This window comes from Heloderma suspectum, chromosome 1 (genome assembly GCF_057233095.1).
Source record: "Heloderma suspectum isolate Gila_16-S chromosome 1, 16-S_ref, whole genome shotgun sequence".
NCBI classification, from domain to species: Eukaryota; Metazoa; Chordata; class Lepidosauria; order Squamata; family Helodermatidae; genus Heloderma; species Heloderma suspectum.
The window spans coordinates 388,868,433-388,889,628 of record NC_139458.1 but is presented as its reverse complement, the minus strand read 5'-3'; the positions used below and the strand labels follow the sequence as shown (position 1 = coordinate 388,889,628).

Below are 21,196 nucleotides of genomic sequence, written 5' to 3'. Positions count from 1 at the left end.
TATGCAAGGGACTGTGCAATTCCCACTTTTAAAGTCTATGATGGGGGAGGGGCGCTTTGCAGAGAACATCTCATGCCTTTTGTTTTTGTGCATCTGTTACAGCTGAATTGATCCTGCCGACAAAGAACCCTCCTCTCTCCTTGGTCTTGTCCGTAGTGACATCAGCCCTGGTTGCTGCTCTCATTCTAGCCTTCTCGGGGATCATGATAGGTGAGTTCCTTGTTTGCCCAGAACATGCAGAAATCAGCAGTGGTCGCTCTATGGAATGCATCCTCCCTCCTTAATCACGTACATGACATGGCAGTGCTGGTTATCATTGTGACAGTTGTTAAATGTTGACGTAGGGTTAGAGTCAGACTATATTAGTGAGCTTTATCTGGGCTGGAAGGTAGCCTAGTTTCATTTACAATCAACACAGCAAGTAATGGACTAAATTACAGGAGCGAGGAGGTTTTTTAACACAATATTTGTATTGCATTGTATTTTTTTGCAGTCTGCAGGATTTTGTATGTTACTAATAGCACATATGTTGTGGCTCCTTATAGATCAGGGGCAGGTAACTTGTGGACCTCTAGATGTTTTGGCCTACAATTCCCATCAGCTCTGGCCAGCACATCCAATGATAAGTGATGATGTGAGTTGTAGGCTAAAACATCTGGAGGGCCACAAGATGCCCACCTGTGAGATAGCATGTTAGATAGTAGGGTGTTTGACTTGTTTGTGTATGACCTGTATTCAAATCCCACTTCAGCTAGAAAGTGACTTAAGTGGCCTTCAGCAAATTGCTACCACTAAACGTTCTTTCCCTGTTTATCCCTGCCTCAACTTTCCTTACAGTCCCCATCCTCCGTTCTCTTTATATTAAATTATAGATTGTTAAGCACTCTGAGTAGGGACCTGTCCTCTTGGATTCTATAAAGTGCCATGAGCAGTTATGGTATAATAGTAACAGTAATCATATCATCAGAGATACTGGTATGCACTTTGAAGTCACACTTCTTGCTGATGCCAATAAATGGGTGATACTAGTGGGTGGGTTTTCTGTAAAAGTAAAAGCTGTAAGCAGTAGTTACAAAAACAACACCAACAACAATAAGTGTTCAACATGCTTCACGTACCTTACGTTGCGATCCTTACAATGCCCCTGCAAAGTATTACTTCCCACTATTGCAGATGGGGAGCTGAGGCTCAGAAAGTGTGGCTTGCCTAATGTCACCTCACTGAGTTCATGGCAGAAGTTGGGTTCAAACCAGGAATGAAATTTGATCTTCCTACTAGGGGCCAGATGAGGTCGCTCTAGAGATGGATTAGGCCCATGAACCGCCAGATGGCCAGCCAGGATTTAAACAAGCCAACAGAATAGATGCAAATTAAATTTCGTTGGAATTGTAGAAATGAAACAGAAAGTGTGTGTGTGTGTGTGTGTTTCCCCCTTGGACATTCACAACTCAACACCCTGAAAGAATCTTTTACTTAACTATTAAAAGCAAGTGTCACGTGTTAGGAGGCATGATGACCTCAAATCTTTACTCCAGTGACTAGAACGGGGCTATCGCATCAGCTTTCCCCAGGCCCACCCCTTGCGCACAGCCGAGTAACTTATCTATTGGAACAGGCATGGTGCCCTATGCACCCATATCTACAGTGCAACTACTACAGTGCTCTGTTAATCTGCCCAGGGTCAAGAATGTGCTGTGGGAACTTTTGTGCCCAGCTCCAATTACTTTTTCAAAGTAACCTTTTGCATGTCCAATTAATTCTGGTCTGCACTTTCCCCCAAGGCAGGCAAAGCTCCCACAGGAACTTGAAAGGTTAGAACAAGGACTGGCTGGATAAGCTTGGAATCCACAAAAAGTTAGCTGTCCCCTTTAAAAACCTTAAAATACTTCCAAGGACAAAAAAAGCATCAGGAATTTAGTAAAGACAACTGGCTCCAAAAACCTGCTGACATTCTTCTCAAACATTTCTTTCCCTGGATCCTGGTGGCCTCCAGTTGCAACTCCCACCTTTGGCACTGAAACTCCCACCATTCCCAGCCAGCATGCCCATCCTGGCTGGGAATGCTGGGAGTTGCAGTCCAACACATCTGGAGTGCCCCAGGTTGGGTAAGGCTGGGGCAGAGGCTATGCAGGGGTTCATGCTTCACTACTGGAGAAGGTTGCTAGAGGCCCTGCAGGCACTGTTAGCCAGTGGTGAGCAGGAGAATCATTCCAGATTTGTGGGAAGCAGATATTTCATTTTAAATTTCCCACAATGCTACATTAGGTGCTCCTGGGCACTGTGGAAAATTTTAAAGGGTAGTCCGTTCCCAGACTCCGTTGTCCACTGCCGTGACTGGTGGCAGAGGTGGGCTCTATTGGCCCCAGGCGTTGTCTGAGAATGCTGGGTGCTGACATTGGCCGTGTGTGTGTCCTGAGGAATAACCATATGTGGTCCAAAAATATGTTGTCATAAATAACATCCATGACAGAGAACCAAGGTCTGGAGTAAAGCAGCCCCAGTCCTCCCAGTCTGGGCACATTATGGGTAGATGCCTCTAGTCATGGCAAACCAGTGATATCTTTGGGCAGTGACAACCTAAACGCCCTTTCCCCCACTCCTCCCAGCCCTCGTAGCAGTTGGTGCATGCTCCGCTCCCCACGCACACCTTGCCCCTGGCCATCACTCTGTGGGGGTCAGTCTGGATTGCAGAGCCCTCCATGGGCCCCACCCCACATCACTGCATTTCGCAGACCCAGGTGAACTGGAAATATTACAGCAGCCTCCTTTCCTCCTTTCTAAGCCAAATGTCATAGTCAGAATGAGCTTTGCAGCAGTAGACAGAGCGCTCACTGCAAATGGTTAATTGTTACTTGACACAACATTCAACACATGATCAAAGGGGAAGTCCACACCCCTCACTTACTGTGCTCTGTTTCTAGTGTACCGCCGGAAACACCAGGAACTGCAAGCCATGCAGATGGAGTTACAGAGCCCCGAGTATAAACTGAGCAAGCTGCGCACCTCCACCATTATGACTGACTACAATCCCAATTACTGCTTTGCAGGAAAGACCACTTCCATTAGTGACCTCAAAGAGGTGCCCCGGAAAAACATCGCTCTGATAAGGTAAACCAGTCTGGCTGATGTCTTTATGCTCACATGCATTCTGCCACAGACATGCATGCACAACTTCACACATGCACCTCTTCTTTGGGCTCAGCCCAGTCTTCATTCACAAGCATACCACCTTCATAAACAATCTTCATTCACAAGCACACAAAACCACTGCTGCAGTTACAACAGCCTTCTGTACCCACCATTTAAACACAGCGGAGAACTGATGACAAAAACTGGGTAGGTAAAAAAAGTTCACCATCTGCTTCCTGTGGGGGATCCAAAAAGCTATCATAGATAAAACTCAGTAATTCCTCGGACACTGGCCATAATATTCCCAGGGTCGTAGACAGCGCTGGCATCTGGTGCAATGACCTTTAGCAGGTTCTTTCACTGCCTGCGACTGGATTCCTGGCAATCAGAGTCACATCCCAAAGTGCATCTTTTTTGCCAGGCACCATGGTGACAATCAGAAAACCTGGGTATATCAAAGCCAATCAGTGGTTTCCAGGGCAAAACTACATGCTACCTCAAATGTGTAGCTGATCTTAACTTTTCTTTTTTACTTTAGTATAAGCATGGGGGGCCCTAATCTGGACTGAAGCACTGTGCGTAGGTGCAGAGGTTAAACCATCCCACCCAGCTGCTTCCCTTCCCCCCAGACACACATGTACGGTGGCTAAAGAAAGAAGGAAAAACTCAGTTGACGCCATATTAGGGATCTGTGCTTCAGGAGCAAACATTACCCAGTTGAAGGAAATTGCAGTATGAGAAAGATAACTGTAGCCCTCCTATGTATTTATAGTTATAGATGCCCCCAAAGAAGTATGGAAAATATGCGTATTTCTCCTCTGACATGTGTGTCATCTCATATTCATTTGATTTTCCAACTGTAAAGGGGTCAATTGCTCTGTACTGTTTCATACACACACAAACACACCCAGACCTGTGTAATTATTTTTTTAATGTTCACACATGCAGATTGATGAATTCACTGAAAGGCTATTCCCCAATGAGACAGAGAGGGAGAAATTAAACAATGTACATTATCATCAATACCTAAAACACCCCAAATCTGGCCAAAATATACACATAATAAAACAGCAGAGTTATATTATTTCAGTCACTTTTATTGTACTATAGCAGTCAGACATTATACACTAATTCACCAAGATTTAACAGTTGAAGGAACAACAAACAGTAACCGGTGGTGTTCCACAAGGAGGAGGAAGAAAATCCTTCTGTTTCACATATGTCTCTTTAATCCTGCAAGACAAGAAACTTGGCTGTTCCATATGTTCCATATTTGTTACGCTCATTCAATGCAAAGCACCATTTTGCAAAGGAAGACCATCCATTCACCAGATCTAGCAAAGGAAGGTTGTACTTAGCCTGAAGGGGAAAAAAGGAAAGGTTCCTGCACCGGGTCATTACTGACCCCTAGAGGGACGCCTGCTTACGCTGGTGTTTTCATGGTAGACTATAGTGGGGTGGTTTGCCATTGCCTTCCCCAGTCGTGACTACCTTTCCCCCAGCAAGCTGGGTACTCATTTTACTGGCCTCGGAAGGATGGATGGCTGAGTTGACCTGAGCTAGCTACCCGAGATCCGGCTTCCACTGGAATCGAACTCAGGTCGTGGGGTGAGTTTCGGTTGCAATACTGCCACCTACCACTCTGCGCCACACGAGGCTCTGAAGATCATTATAAATATTTAGGGATGTTGGAGAATTCCGCCACGGACTCCAGTGAGGCCCCCCGGAGTCCATGGCGGAACGGACTACCCCCCGCCACCCCCCGAAATCCCCCCCCCGGAACGGACCTACCTGGCGGCAGCACAAGCAGCACTGGCGGCGGCTCCAGCACGGCTCTGGGTCGTCTTCCAGCCTCTGCCAGGCTGCTGCAGCCGCAAATGGCAGCTGTCATAGCAGCCGCCATTTGCGTCCCTGCCTTTTGCCGTGATAGGCTACGTAGATACTTATTTAGCCTATCACGGCTTGGCAGGGACACAAATGGCGGCTGGCGTAGCGGCTGCCATTTGTGGCCGCAGCCTGGCTGCGGCCAGAAGTCCAGCTGCAGCTGGGGAGGTTTCTGGGGGGGAGGGACGGATCACCTCCCCCCTCCCGCAGACCCCAGTGGACGGAGGTAAGTGGGGTTTTGTACACCCCTATAAATATTACATTCAAGGACAAAATGTATAGCATCCTCAATATAGAGAAGATGGGAAAAACAAACTATACCCTTTTTAGGCATGGACTTAAGGCTCCTTTCCCAGTTTGATGGGGCAAGAACATTTAACCATGATTTAAATGGAATTTAACAGTTAGAATAAAATGTTGTCAGCTTTTCAGTGTTTACTTTTTATTCACATTTATCCAGGTTTTGCGTAGGGAGGTTTGTGTGTGTGAAATGGGAGTTATTACAGACCATGGGTAAAATCTCTCTGCAGTTTCACTTCTGTACTATAAATAACAATCCTTAATTTTTTTTTTAAACTATGCTTTGCAGTGAAGTGTTAAATATGTCCATTTTTTGTTTACATTTGACTTAATCAGGGTCTCACTAGCTCCAATACTAGACTAGTTCTCCATCTTACCCCAACAATTAGGAAGGCTGAAAATGTAAAGTGAGGGCAGTATCCAACGGGGCCACTGTGGTTGCGCAATTGATGTAGTGCTACCATAAGCGACCTTTAGTGTAATCCCAAAAGCGTGAACTGGCACACTGGGTTTCCCCAGAAAACACTTCATGCCAGCTTACGCTATTAGGGTTGCACTAGGGGTCACTTATGCTAACATTATGTCAGTTGTGAAAGCACTGAGGCCCTGTTAGATGCTGCCCTGAGATTAAACATATGGAGCTGCCTTGTTCTGGGTCAGGGAAAATAGTCCACCCAGCCCAGTACTGTCAACCCTTAGCTTTGCAGTGGCATTAGGCAATTATTTTCACCAGCTCCAATACCTGAAATTCTTTGATCAAAGTTTGATTATGGGGCTTGTATAATCAAAGCATATTTCCCACCAATCCATCAGCACAAGCACACGAGCTATATTAGGGCCAGATGGGCCCATAAGCCACAAGCTGCCCATCCCATTCTGACTGCATTGAATCCCATAGTACACTGCATGCTGACATTGCCTTTGCCACACAGTGGCTCTGAGGGAGTCACCAAGTTTTAACTTACAATATGACAGAAAACACAGGAAAGTGACAAAAGGAAGCAATGTGGGGTTTTATAAGCTGTGTTTTACACCTTCTCTTTTTTTTTAAGAAAGGGTGGTTCTGTGCTGATAAGAATGACTTTCTGCACTGACACCCAGAGTTAGGGATGTACGAAACTCACCTTTTCGTGGAATTTTTCACGGGGGGGGGGGAGGCACTCTGTCCCTCCCCCCGGAATCAATGGAGGGGGAGGCAATCCGGTCCTCCCCCCTGGAATCCTGCCTGGCCAGCTCCGCTCCGCAGTGGCTCCGCAAGGAACGCAAAGGGCCGTCCGCAGCCAGATTTCTGGCTGCAGATGGGCTGCTGCGGACGCAAATGGCAGCCGCCATAGCGGCCGCCATTTGCATCCAGACAGGCTGCCGTGATAGGCTACATAAGTATTTACGTAGCCTATCATGGCTAACTGCCCCCCCAAAAAAACCAGCGTACGCAAATGGCAGCGGCTACAGCTGCCGCCATTTGCATTCCCTATTTTTCGCCGTTCTAGCCTACGTAAATATTTACGTAGGCTACAACAGTGAAAAATAGGGAACGCAAATGGCGGCCGCCGTAGCCTACGTAAATATTGACGTAGGCTATTACGGCAAAAAAAAGGGGAAGGCAAATAGTGTAGTGGGCGCTATTTGCGTTCTTTTTTTCCCCCCTCCGTAATAGCCTGCGTAAATATTTACGTAGGCTAGAACAGCGAAAAATAGGGAATGCAAATGGCGGCTGCTGTAGCCGCCGCCATTTGCGTACGCTGAGTTTTTTTGGGGGGGTAGATAGGCTACTTACATAGCCTATCACAGTTGCAAGGACGGCAATGGCGGCCGCAGCAGCCTGGCTGCGGCTGGCCAGGAGACCAGCCGCCGCTGCCGCTGCCCCAGGTCAGTTCCGTCCCGGGGGATTCTGTGGGGGGTGGGGGGGGCAGGAAGACATTCCGCCACGGATTCCGGGGAGCTGGATTCTAAAGAATCCAGCCTCACTGGAATCCGTGGTGGAATTCTCTGCCATCCCTACCCAGAGTAATTAATAGCTCCTATCATGAAAAGGGCATTTTGACTTATAAAGCTGTGTGATTATGATACTTGATCACTAGAAAGCATGACTTGCTGTGTGATCCCAGTACAGCAAGAAAAGCAAGAAGCCAGCTAGAAGCCTCAGATCCTTAATCAAGCATGGGAAAAGTATAGCACAGAAGCAGCTCCTAATTTATTGTATCTATACAGCAGGGATGTTGTGAGAGACAAAAGCAGAAGTATCGCAGTGTATCTTGTTCCTGTGTTTGAGGGGCGGCCATCACTGTAGTCTTTGAACTGTCTCTTTGGTTTGCCTAGAAGGGGTGATCTTTCTCACAGCATATCTTGTTTTATTGTTTTAAGTTGTTGAACACTGCCTTGATGATCTTTTAGAAGATAAGGCGGTATATAAATGGATGATGATGATGACGACGACGACGACGACGACACAAATGAAATGAAGCTATGGAATATAGCCCATCTGACATTTACTAGAACTGGTCAATATAAATCCAAGAGCTTTAAAAGAAAATTCGTAGGGAACATTCATAGTTTGTGTACAGTGATGATGTCCTTGTTCAGGCAACATATATTAGTAGGGATATATGAGACGTTTGTTTCAGATCATTTTTAGTCAGGATTTACCCAGTTTTCACCTTCCAGACTGAACATGGACCCAACTACAGTCAGTGGTTAAAGTCCATTCATTTCTGAACTCGCAATGTGATTCGCAAACCAAAACAAATGTGCTTCAACAGCATGTGTACATTTGAAAAATGTCTATTAAAAATGTGTACTTTTGAAAAATGTACACTAACACACTTTAATCAATGGAAGAAGAATGTATATATTTCAGAGATGCACACAATTGATGCATACATTTGGGAATACACACATGAAAATGTACACAAATTTTGATATGAAAAGAACGAAACAAAGATTGCAATTGGATATGGATACGAGAGGGAAAGAGCTTCGAGGTGGAATTTAGAGAAATTTGATGAGCTCAAGTTTTGCTTGTATGCACATCCCTACATACTAGAGACTTCAGTAACAGGACCAAGGTGCCATAGGGTAAAAAAAAACATATAGACCTTTTTTCCCTCTTGAAGTATGCCCTGCAGACTCTGGTTTTGACTGTCGCCAGTGTCTGTAGAAGGTAGTGCTCCATCTTTTCTCCTTGCCATTTTCCCAGTCTATCTTGCTACCCAAAGTATGGGTACTTGTATTTTTTATCTTTTTTATTTGCAATACAATGGTAACAACAGACAAACAAAAAAAGAAAGGGGGGAATTTATATCATGAAACATATGGAATAATGGGCTCAAGTTACAGGAAGCTAGATTCCGGCTCAACCTCAGGAAAAACTTCCTGACTGTTAGAGCAATACGACACCTCCACCCACCGACACCCACCTCCACCTCCACCCACCTCCACCCACCTCCATTTCCACCCACCTCCATCTCCACCCACCTCCACCTCCACGCACCTCCATCTCCTGAGCTGTCAGCTTCAGTCAGAATGGGACACACACACCCTGATCGCATGTTTCCCGCATCGCATATCTCCCACATTGTACCTGTTTTGGCTCATACGTTATGCCAACATGGCAGGTTGCTGGAGGACAGAGGTGCTATCCTGCTTTCTGCAGAGACGCCACTACAGATGATGACCTGAGGGTGGTATTATTTCCACTATCAACCCTACACGTGTTAATAGATGCAAGAGGCCAGGAAGGTTTGACCTCGTCCTGTAAAGCTGCTGCTTCTGCCTGGTTCCTCAGACTCCTAGAGCTCCAGTCAGACCACCACACCATACAGTTGTTCTCCGTACTTTGGCTTTGTAGCCAGCAGTTGCAAAAGCAATTGGGAGAAGAATCATGTTTTCCCAGTGGAAAACATATCATAGTTTGCATCCTGGGAGAATGCAACATTCCAGCAACAGCAGTGTTACTACTGAATGAGGATCCTGTGCGACATACGAGTAACAAACTTTGGTTTTTAACTAGTCCCCTGGAAAGCCCTACGAAGCAAGCCTCTTGACAAATGTAATGATGCCACCATCGCGTATTGATATTTTAAAGTTCTAATTATAAAACTCAGCTAGATATGTTTTGCGATGCTCCTGCGTCTTGAACAACCAATCCATCACAGACTTGTCAAAATTCTGTCATCTTCTCCTACAAACTGTCCCTCTGAGGTGCGGAAAATTCCAACTCTTATTTACTTTTTATGTTGATTTCCGGAATATCAGTTGACCGTGGGTTTTTTCGATGAAATTTGTTTTATTGATGTGGCATTTTCCCTCGGTTGTTTTTCTTGGAAGGGGGCTGTCTGTGTTGATCTGTGCTTTGTGTTTATTGTTTACTTTCCTGCTGTTTTCCTGGGGTTTTAAAGCTTGTTCCCCTATCTGCAGGAATACTCCCAGTTGCGACTCCCAACGCATGTGAGACATTGGGATATGGCTCCCTTTCCCCTCTCCTTACTCCACCCATCCCCATATAAAAAAACATGTCTGAAAAGATTCCAGAGCTGTCAACTCAGCAAGCCCTATATTTGCAATGTTGTACTTCTGGACTCACAAAAGCCTCATGGGATTTGACTGCTGCTGCACATACAACATTTTTACATTTTTATTAATCGTAGGCTGGAATGAGCAGTGACACGAAACTTGTGTAATGAGCACACAGGAGAAAATCTATCCTAACAGCATGCATGATTTATTTATTTGCTTGTTTTCAGTATTCTTTTAATAATTAATCCTGAAACCCACTTTATTAAAAAAAAAATTGTTCAACATCTGCAGCAATACTGTTTAGCCTTGGCACACAATAATTCTACAGTGAGTCGGGGTGCAATACAAAATTTGGTTATTCCCGTTTTACAGATCCAACATGCCAAAGTAACAGACAAAAAAAAAATCTATAGCCAACAGTTGTAAGAGCAATTTGCATAGAAACTACCTTGGTCACCCTGATGGCTGTAAAGCAGCTATGTAAAGCACCTATTCTGTTATCCATGTTCTGGTAACCTCTAGGTTAGACTACTATATCACATTATACATGGGCTTGGAAATGGTTTGGAAACTGCAGTTACTTCAGAGTACAGCTGCAAGATTGTTAACTGGGACCAGGCACTGGGAATATATTTCCCATGTGCTTTACTGCCCTGGCTTCTGGTCTGTTTCAGGAACCAATTCAAAGATCACTGCGGATGCTTACCTTTTAAAGGCCTTTACAGGTTGGAACTATGATTCCTGAAGGACCACCTATCTCCATATGAGCCAGCCTATGATCTCTGTCTCCAGCAAAGGAGATCGTTACCCTGTGGTGCTGGAGCTTGAGCACCTCAATGACGTCATGAGCTAAACCGTGAAGGGACACCCAAGACAGGAAGGTCATGGCAGAGAGGTCAGACTAAATACGATCCCTGGGGAAGGAAACGGCAACCCACCCCAGTATTCTTGCCATGAAAACTAAATGGATCAGTACAACCAGAGATATGTCGGTATACCATCGGATGGGACTCCCAGGTCGGAGTCAAAAAGCTACCGGAGAGGAACAGAGGATAAGTTCAACTAGCCCCAGATGTGATGACGCAGCTAGCTCAAAGCCGAAAGGACAGCTAGCAGCTGACGGTGCTGGTGGTGAACGACGAATCCGATGTTCTAAAGATCAACACACCATAGGAACCTGGAATGTAAGATCTATGAGCCAGGGCAAATTGGATGTGGTTATTGGGGAGATGTCAAGATTAAATATAGACATTTTGGGTGTCAGTCAACTGAAATGGACTGGAATGGGCCACTTCACATCAAATGACCACCAGATCTACTACTGTGGACAAGAGGACCACAGAAGAAATGGAGTAGCCTTCATAATTAATAATAAGGTGGCTAAAGCAGTGCTTGGATACAATCCAAAAAATGACAGAATGATCTCAATTCGAATTCAGGGTAAGCCATTTAACATCACAGTGATCCAAATATATGCCCCAACCACAGATGCTGAAGAAGCAGAAGTAGATCAGTTCTATGAGAATCTGCAGCACCTACTGGATAGTACGCCAAAAAAAGATGTTATTTTCATTACAGGAGACTGGAATGCTAAGGTGGGTAGTCAAACGATGCCTGGAATTACAGGCAAGCATGGTTTGGGAGAACAAAATGAAGCAGGACATAGGCTGATAGAATTTTGCCAAGACAACTCACTGTGCATAACAAACACTCTCTTCCAACAACCTAAGAGACGACTTTATACATGGACTTCACCAGACAGTCGACACCGAAATCAGATTGACTACATCCTTTGTAGCCAAAGGTGGCGGACATCTATGCAGTTGGTAAAAACATGACCTGGAGCTGACTGTAGTTCAGATCACGAACTTCTTATTGCACAATTTAGAATCAGACTAAAGAGAATAGGGAAGGCCCACAGATCAGTTAGATATGAGCTCACTAATATTCCTCATGAATATGCAGTGGAGGTGAAGAATAGATTTAAGGGACTTGATTTAGTAGATAGGGTCCCAGAAGAACTATGGACAGAAGTTTGCAACATTGTTCAGGAGGCAGCAACAAAAAATGTCCCAAAGAAAAAGAAAACCAAGAAGGCAAGATGGCTGTCTGCTGAGACACTGGAAGCAGCCCAAGAAAGAAGGAAAGCAAAAGGCAACAGTGATAGGGCAAAATATGCCCAATTAAATGCAAAATTCCAGAGGTTAGCCAGAAGAGATAAGGAATTATTTTTAAACAAGCAATGCACAGAAGCGGAAGAAGATAATAGAATAGGAAGGACAAGAGACCTCTTCCAGAAAATTAGAAACATCGGAGGTAAATTCCCGGCAAAAATGGGTATGATCAAAAACAAAGATGGCAAGGACCTAATAGAAGCAGAAGAAATCAAGAAAAGTTGGCAAGAATATACGGAAGATCTGTATAGGAAGGATAATAATATTGGGGATAGATTTGACAGTGTGGTCAGTGAGCTAGAGCCAGACATCCTGAAGAGTGAGGTTGAATGGGCCTTAAGAAGCTTTGCTAATAACAAGGCAGCAGGAGATGACGGTATCCCAGCTGAACTGTTTAAAATCTTGCAAGATGATGCTGTCAAGGTGATGCATGCCATATGCCAGCAAATTTGGAAAACACAAGAGTGGCCAACAGATTGGAAAAGATCAACTTCTATCCCCATACCAAAAAAGGGAAGCACCAAAGAATGTTCAGACTATTGAACAGTGGCACTTATTTCACATACCAGTAAGGTAATGCTAAAGATCTTGCAAGGTAGACTCCAGCAATTCATGGAACGAGAATTGCCAGATGTACAAGCTGGGTTTAGAAAAGGCAGAGGAACTAGAGACCAAATTGCCAATATCTGCTGGATAATAGAGAAAGCCAGGGAGTTTCAGAAAAAATATCTATTTCTGTTTTATTGACTATTCTGAAGCCTTTGACTGTGTGGATCATAACAAATGGTGGCAAGTTCTTGGTGGTATGAGGATACCAAGTCATCTTGTCTGCCTCCTGAGGAATCTGTATAATGACCAAGTAGCAACGGTAAGTAAGAACAGACCACGGAACAACAGACTGGTTTAAGATTGGGAAAGGAGTACGGCAGGGCTGTATACTCTCACCCTATCTAGTCAACCTGTACGCAGAACACATCATGCGACGTGCTGGGCTTGATGAAGCCAAGGCTGGAGTTAAATCGCTGGAAGAAACATTAACAATCTCAGATATGCAGATGATACCACTTTGATGGCTGAAAGCGAGGAGGAGCTGAGGAACCTCATGACGAAGGTGAAAGAAGAAAGTGCAAAAGCTGGGTTGCAGTTAAACCTCAAAAAAAACAAGATTATGGCAAGCAGCTTGATGGATAACTGGCAAATAGAGGGAGAAAATGTGGAGGCAGTGACAGACTTTGTCTTTCTAGGTGCAAAGATTACTGCAGATGCTGAATGCAGCCAGGAAATCAGAAGACGTTTACTTCTTCGGAGGACAGCAATGACAAATCTGGATAAAATAGTGAAGAGCAGAGACATCACACTGACAACAAAGGTCCACATAGTTAAAGCAATGGTATTCCCCGTAGTAACCTATGGCTGCGAGAGCTGGACCATAAGGAAGGCTGAGCAAAGGAAGATAGATGCTTTGGAACTGTGGAGCTGGAGGAAAATTCTGAGAGTGCCTTGGACTGCAAGAAGATCAAACCAGTCCATACTCCAGGAAATCAAGCCAGACTGCTCACTTGAGGGAATGATATTAAAGGCAAAACTGAAGTACTTTGGCCACATAATGAGAAGACAGGATACCCAGGAGAAGATGCTGATGCTAGGGAAAGTGGAAGGCAAAAGGAAGAGGGGCTGACCAAGGGCAAGATGGATGGATGATATTCTGGAGGTGACGGATTCGACCTGGGGGGAGCTGGGGGCAGCGACGGCTGACAGGAAGCTCTGGCATGGTCTGGTCCATGAAGTCACGAAGAGTCGGAAGTGACTGACCGAATAAACAACAACAACATGATCTCTATAATGAGATCATCATTATAGACCCTGGAGGTAATAGATGGACTGTACCACCTCACACTGCATGTGAGTTATGCCACTGCATGCTTCTCTGTGTAAATATTCCCTGCAATTTAAAAAAAAAACCCCAACAGCCAGCAAATCAGGGAGAAAGGGCCTCACTCAATCTCCTCCCTGCTATGCTAGTTTTCTGCCTGCAGGGATTTTTTCCCTTAGGAGAATATTTAAATTTTGAGATCCCCTATCTGAAGTCTGAAATGCTTCAGGCCATTCTACCACCTCAGGACTTCACCAGCTTATTTATTTATTTATTTATTTATTTATTATTAAATTTATGAATTGCCCATCTGGCTGGTCACCCAGCCATTCTGGGCGATGTACAACATACAATAAAACAGTTTAAAACAATAAAATTCTACAATAAAAACATTTTCTAAAATACCCTAGCCCACCCCAAATGCCTGCCTGAACAACCACGTTTTTAATGCACGACGGAAGCTCATTAAAGAGGGGGCATGACGGATTTCCCTAGGGAGGGAGTTCCACAGAGTGGGGGCCACCACAGAAAAGCAGAAATTTCTGTATAAGCAGAAATACAACTTATTCTGCTGTATGCGTAGACCAAGCCTTTAATTCCATCCTCGTCTAAAAGCTCAGGGTTGGTTACAACATAAAGCCATGACTGAGATCCACTCCCTTTGAACTCTGGGATGAAAAATGTGCACATTCATCTTATGTATTTGATGAGGCACATGTATATTTTGTTCTCTGCCATGAAGTTCCATACTCAAAATGACCTGTGGGAAAACACAACCATTTGGTCTAATCCGTAAAGTGGATGCCAGCATCCTTGAAGGACCCATTGTCTTCAGGCAGTCTTGGAGTGGTGACTTAGTGGGCTGAGAGAGTTTGCTTACAGATTCTTCTGTTGTGTAGCTACTATTGACAACAATATTATTACGATAACATTACCCCATGTAACTGACTTGTAACACACCACATGTAGAGAAGCAGGACTGAACAAGGTACAAAACACTACAGGTAGGGTGGCCATGTGTCCTACGTTACAGAGGACAGTCCTCTGTTTGAAGGGCAGTCAGAAGACAATCCTCTGTTAGAAGGGCTGTCCAATCCAAGTGCAGTTTAAAGATAAAGAACTACCAGAAGGGACAACAGGGATGCTGAAGTATCCTATCAACAGTTAGCATGTGGACAGCAGACTGAGCAGGCTCACAGGTCACCTGGTCACAGTCTTCCCCTCTATGGTGAGATGTATTGCATCTCCATTTAAATTATTTCCAGAGGGGTAGCCATGTTAACCTGTTGCAGCAAAAACAACCAAGAATATTGTAGGATCTTAAGGGCTTCATCAGATGCAACTACAGTTCACTTTCCGCAAAAGCTTATTCCATAATAAATGAGCTGGCTCCATAAGAGTCTTTGTTATTTCAGCTACCGTCATTATTTATACATTTTCACGTATACATATAAATCAGCATTTGCAAATTTCATACAAATCTGTGTCCATTTCTGGCCTCTTTTTTGATGATGTATTTCCTCTTTTCCACCAATGTGTAAGTGGACATCCTAACCACAGATGTCTGCAGAACAGATACCTCCAGTGAACACAACACTGAGTCCTTCTTACATGCACATTCAACAGGATGTGTTCAGGAGATGAAAACTTTACAAAATTGAGACCAGCCTGACTTCACTTCATTTTGTATGAAATGGACATGGCAAGGTATTAAAACCTTTGTTCCTTTTCTGGTCTGTCTAGGGGTTTAGGCCACGGAGCCTTTGGAGAGGTGTACGAAGGTCAGGTGGTTGGGATTCCTAGCGACCCCAGTCCCTTGCAAGTGGCTGTAAAAGTAAGTTAAGAAAGCATTGAAAAACATCAGTGGTAATGCGTCGAGGACATATTTTGTCACAATATGGCTGAATTCATTTTCCTTGTTTCTCTGGGAGGAAGGGGTGTATGGTCCTGAGTCTGGCCCTTTAGTGAAACTGAAGAATCCAGAATCTCTATTAAAATCATTATCACTTCAGTTGAGCAACATGATGAATTTTAATTCCAAAGCACATATTTAAAGGCTCTGGGCTCTCACAGGGATTGCCAGTGGATGGACATTTTAGACCCCACCTAGAGTCAGACCCCACCCTTGCCTTGTACTCAGTCCTTTGGGCAGGTTACTTGCCCTTTATGACTAGCTACACACCCCATGGCAAACATCAGGTTGTGGTGGTGGCCAAAATAGTTACCCAAGTTCCCAGATGTGCCCACTGGCCAAAAAAGTTGCCTACTCCTGATGTAGGCTAGACTTCCTTGACCTGATGCCCTCCATATGTTTTGGACTACAACTCCCAGGATTCCTGAATATTGGCTACGCTGGCTGAGGCCAATGAGTGTTGAAATCCAAAATATCTGGAGGGAACCATTTTGGGGAAGGCTGATCAAGACCCTTCGCTTCTGCATTCTTATACTCTCTGGGTTTACTGCCATTATTATAGATGGTACCATTAACAGAAACCAACAACTGAAACTGTTCCTCTCATGGAGATGGAGTGATGGGGAAAGCTTTTCATGCTGATTTTTTTTCCTGCTGCACAGCTCTTAGATGCAGAGTGCCTCCGCCTATATACAACCTTTCTCAAATTTGGGTCCCCAAATGGTGTTAGACTACAACTCCTATTATGCCCAGCCAGCATGGCCAGTGTAATTGTGAGATAGTTTTCCAACAACAACCCCCAGATCCAAGATTGGAGAAGGCTGGTTTATAAAAATGGTGGCAACTCTAAGTGATCAAAGATTTCCTTATGAAAGCAGTGGTGTCTGTAGCAGGTTCAGGCAGCTCCATGAGATAGTTTGCTCATGTTTCGACTTTGCTTCTTTCTCCTCTAGACTTTGCCAGAGGTTTGTTCAGAGCAAGATGAGCTGGATTTCCTCATGGAAGCTCTTATAATCAGGTGTGTTAATTCAAGTTGATCAATGGCCTTTCCACCTCAAGCACACGTCCAACAGAATTTAAAGCGGTGGGTGAAAAAAAAATTGCCTGCTTTTATGCAGGCAAAACCATTTTAATAATATTTCGCATTTATATAGTGCTTTAAGAGTGTTCAAAGTGATTCTCCAATATATTAAGCTGTTGGGATCCTTACAAGAACCCTGTAAGGTAGGTTATCATCCCCAAATTGCAGTCAGTGGGGCTGAGCGACAGTGGCTTGCCTAACAAAACTACCTAGTGAATTTATGGCAGAGACGAGATTCAAGCTATAGTTTTCCTGGTTTCTTGTAAAGTCACTTTAGCATCTATACATCACCAGCTCTCACACACAGTAATACAGAATTACATTGTCCCAAAGTGAATGTTGACTTCAGTGATGGCAATAACCTTGTAACTGCCGCTGAAATATAGTAAGCCCATTGCTTCCTCCTCCTACAATTGCTCAAAAGTTCAGGGAAGCACAAAAGGGACAGGACTAAGACAGAGCTATAGATATTTTCTGCCAACCTTTGCAAGGGGCTGCCCACTGTTTTTAGAATCATAGAGATGGAAGGCATCTTGGAGTTCATTTAGTCTAACCCCCTACTCAGTGCAGGCTCTGCAATACAGGATGCAGCTACATCACCCTTAAGAGGTAGACTTCCAGGCTCTGCTCAAGTATCTCCAACAAAGGTGAGCCCATCACTTCCCAAGGCAGTCTTTTCCATGCCGAGCAGCCCTCACTGTAAGGAAGTTTGTTTGCTTTTAAGGCTTGGATATTGTGTTTCTTCCATTTGAGAAATTCGCTGGCCAAACTTTAGTCTCTAGTCTCGCAGTATTTTTCTGCAACCAAGCCAAGTTGTTACCTTTTGGCTAGTGGTCTACATACACAATCCAAACCATCAGGGTCAAAACTGTGTCTTTGGAATCCAAAGTTGTATCTTAAACTCTCTTTCAGCAAGTTCAACCATCAGAACATCGTGCGCTGCATTGGGGTGAGCTTGCAGGCTCTGCCACGCTTTATTCTGCTGGAGCTCATGGCTGGAGGAGACTTGAAATCTTTCCTGAGGGAGACACGGCCTAGGCCGGTAAGGGAAAAATAATTGCTTCATGCTAGAATCTGAGTCCTATGTCTCCTATTCTTCTTGTAGGTCTCCCTGAGTTAAACATAGCCTAGTTTTTAGTCTCTCAGTTGCGGGCTTTTAAAAAAAAGCATTGCCTGTAGCTCTCTCGTTTTTCTTTTCTTTTCTTTTTTTCCTGTTTTTTCTTTTGATTTTTTAGAACTTTCATAAAGAGACTTCTTACACTGCGATGGTTCTGTGTTGATAGGGCAGTTGAGAAACAGACTGATAAAAAAACTTCGCCATGTAGCCAGCTTGACTTAGCAGGCACCCAGGATCTTTAAAGTGACCTTCCGCGTTGCTAGTTCATAGGCTCATCAGAGTGAGTCTGCATTAAGAGAAGGTCCACCACCACCACCAGTAAACATTAGTATTATATGTCTCCAGGTGTTGTTACTCTATCAGATACTATATCTCTAGGGATGGATGAGAAATTAAGTGGGTCCGCATTTTACTATACACTTCCCAAACAAACCAAATTGCAGTTTACCACCCAATTCTGTACATTTCTGAAGCTTGCGATGTAGTTCACCAAAAACAGTGCATAATAATGTGTACATTTCCAAAAAATGTACGCAAAAATGCGGACTTTTACAAAATGTGCAAAATGAAAATTCATTGAAAAATTGCTTTAAAATGGGTACATTTTCAAAAATGGGCACATTTTTAAAAATGCATACAGAAATGCATATTTCCCCCACCCCCAAAAGCACACAAAAATCCATACTGTTCATGCAGATAAAAAAATCAAAAATCAAAATTTGATGCAGAAACAAGATGGAATGATCTTAAAAGTGAAAACAATGAGAACCTCAGAGAAATCAAGCTTGACAGATTTGCTCATCTTTAAATATCTCAGTTAGACATTGTTACTATGTTTGCCCACTGGAATGAAAGGTGATCTCTTGGATTGGACTGTTGCTCACATTTCAAAATTTGCAAGCTTTCAAGATACATAGGATACATAGGATACATAGGAGCACAAGGAAACAGTATCACATACCAAGAAACCTGAATGTCTGTTCTGGGCACCTTATAGCAGCACTGTGTATTGCTCTGTCCTTTTAAAATGTATTTTAAATTACCATAATGTCTTCCCATTACTGACCAGCACCTATTACATGGAAATGTTAATTTCATCTAATTGCTTCCTCCTGCCTCCTCATCATGCAGATAATTTACAGGCACTAGTAAAGAGTGACTGTCTTTCAGAATAGATACAATATGTGATGGATTGTTTTGTCACACTTTTGACAAGACGAAGGATAAGAAAAAAAAACATTGGAAAAGACACAAAAAAGCTGATTAATGGAATTGTGCCACAAGAAACATAAAACAAATAGTATAATAGAGTTCAGTAAAGGATGAAAAATCTTGTGGTAGAGAAAAGCCCTGCTGGATCAAACAAAGGATCAACCTGGCCTAGCGTCTTTTTTCCAGTAGTTAACAGCCAACCAGATTCTTGCAGGAAATCAACAAGCACGCCATGAAGGCAAGAACCTTCCCACATTGCTGGGCCCCCTAGGAACTGGTATTCAGAGATACCCTGCCTCTAAATATGGCAGCTCCTTGGTAGACCTGTACTCACATGAATTATCTACACCTTGCTATTTCAACCAATAGCCATTATCACATCACGTGGCAGCAAATTCCATAAATTAATTATGCATTGTACGAAGGAATATTTTCATTTGTCCGCAATTTACTGCCAATCAATTTTGTTCAGCGACCCCAAGTTCTATTATTATAATGAACAATGGCCCAATTCAAACATAACATGAAACCATGCTTACATTGTTCAGGGATGGGCAACTTATGGCTTTCCAGATGTTTTGGTCTACAACTCCCATCAGTCCTTGTCAGAATAGCCAATGGTGAGGGACCATGGAAGCTGTAGACCCAAGCATCTGGAGGGCTACAAGTTGCCCATCCCTGCATTAGTGGAAACTTTCAAACTCCCCCATCACCTGGGGAGGAGGAGGGAGGAATGTGTGAGCCCAAGGTTCATCACAGCTTGCTAACACATGGTTTAGTGGTATGTCTTAGGTAGACCTAACTCTTAATTTGTTGGATTTTCTTTTGAAATCCCAAAAGCTTTCAATACTGAGAGACAATCCAATCCTAAAGACACTGGGTTGGATGCAGATTTAATCATACCTAGAGTAGAGTCATTGAAATTCATGGGCTTAAGTTAGTAAATTAAATCCCATTCCTTTCAATGGGGCTACTGTAAGTTACTCATGACGTACTCCCCATTGATTTCAATGAGTCGACTCTAACTATGACTAAATCTGCATCCAACCTACTGCTTTCAAAATAATCACCTTGTATTTCTAATATTTCTATAGAAGCTACTTCTAAGTGCACTTAAGACTTCTGTCAACAATCTCCTCTTAGCAAGGCCAAATGAACTGAAATTGAATCAATACTCACCCTAGGGAATAAAAATTGATTGTTACATCTCGAGTTTTTTTTCTGAACACTTATAAATGATGAAGAGATATAGTATGAACACTTTGTTTCTAACATTGTGTAGAAAGTACCACTCCATATTCTGCCTTTCTTATGTGGCTACTCAAAGCTGCTAAAGTAGAGACTTAAAGTGAGCTTTTATACTCTGCATAAATGCTGAGGTAATGCTTCCTGCATCTGACAAAGTGAGATCTGGCCCAGGAATGTTTGTGCCATAATAACGTGTTAGTCTTTAAGGTGTTGGAGGACTCTTTGTTGTTTTTCCTGCAACAGACTGACAAAGCTGCCCCTCTGAAATTATTCAAAGTGAACCTACACAGTCAATGTGTGTGACTGTCTTTCTGTGGCTGGTTACTTGGATTGAGAAGCAGACATGTACAGGAGTGGCCCTACCATTAGGCAGAGTGAGGTACTCACCTCAGATAGCAGATCCTGGGAGGCAGCAGCAAGGCACTGGAGGAGAGGCCTGTGTGCCATGCAGCCTCTTCTCTGCCCCCTAAGTTAGCCTGCTGCCTTCAGGTTCAGTGGAGGATGCTGTCCCATTATCAGTGATGAAGACAGATTCATCTACCAGTTCAGTCAGCATTTATATATGGAATGGAAGGGGCACCATCTGTTCTTTGCTTCAGGCAGCAAAATCTCTTGGGCTGGCCCTGATTTCTGTAGATTTTATTTTAAAAGGTGCACGCAATCTAGATCAGAGTATAGGATGGTTTTTGTTAATGGTTGTTGCTGATAACAGCACCGTGCAGCATGACTCCTTACTAGAGCTCATGTGAAG

At 43.7% G+C, this 21,196-nt stretch overlaps 1 protein-coding gene across 1 annotated transcript in view; it reads left to right on the top strand.

Annotated features, from left to right (window-relative positions):
- The window catches only part of ALK (ALK receptor tyrosine kinase), a 903,954-nt gene that overhangs the window by 863,281 nt on the left and 19,477 nt on the right, over positions 1–21,196 (top strand). Inside the window, exons 19-23 of the mRNA XM_084820831.1 lie at positions 103–210; positions 2,922–3,108; positions 15,619–15,709; positions 16,741–16,805; positions 17,781–17,910. Of these exons, the coding sequence (XP_084676957.1) occupies positions 103–210; positions 2,922–3,108; positions 15,619–15,709; positions 16,741–16,805; positions 17,781–17,910 (581 nt within the window). The remainder of the gene's footprint in view (positions 1–102; positions 211–2,921; positions 3,109–15,618; positions 15,710–16,740; positions 16,806–17,780; positions 17,911–21,196) is intronic.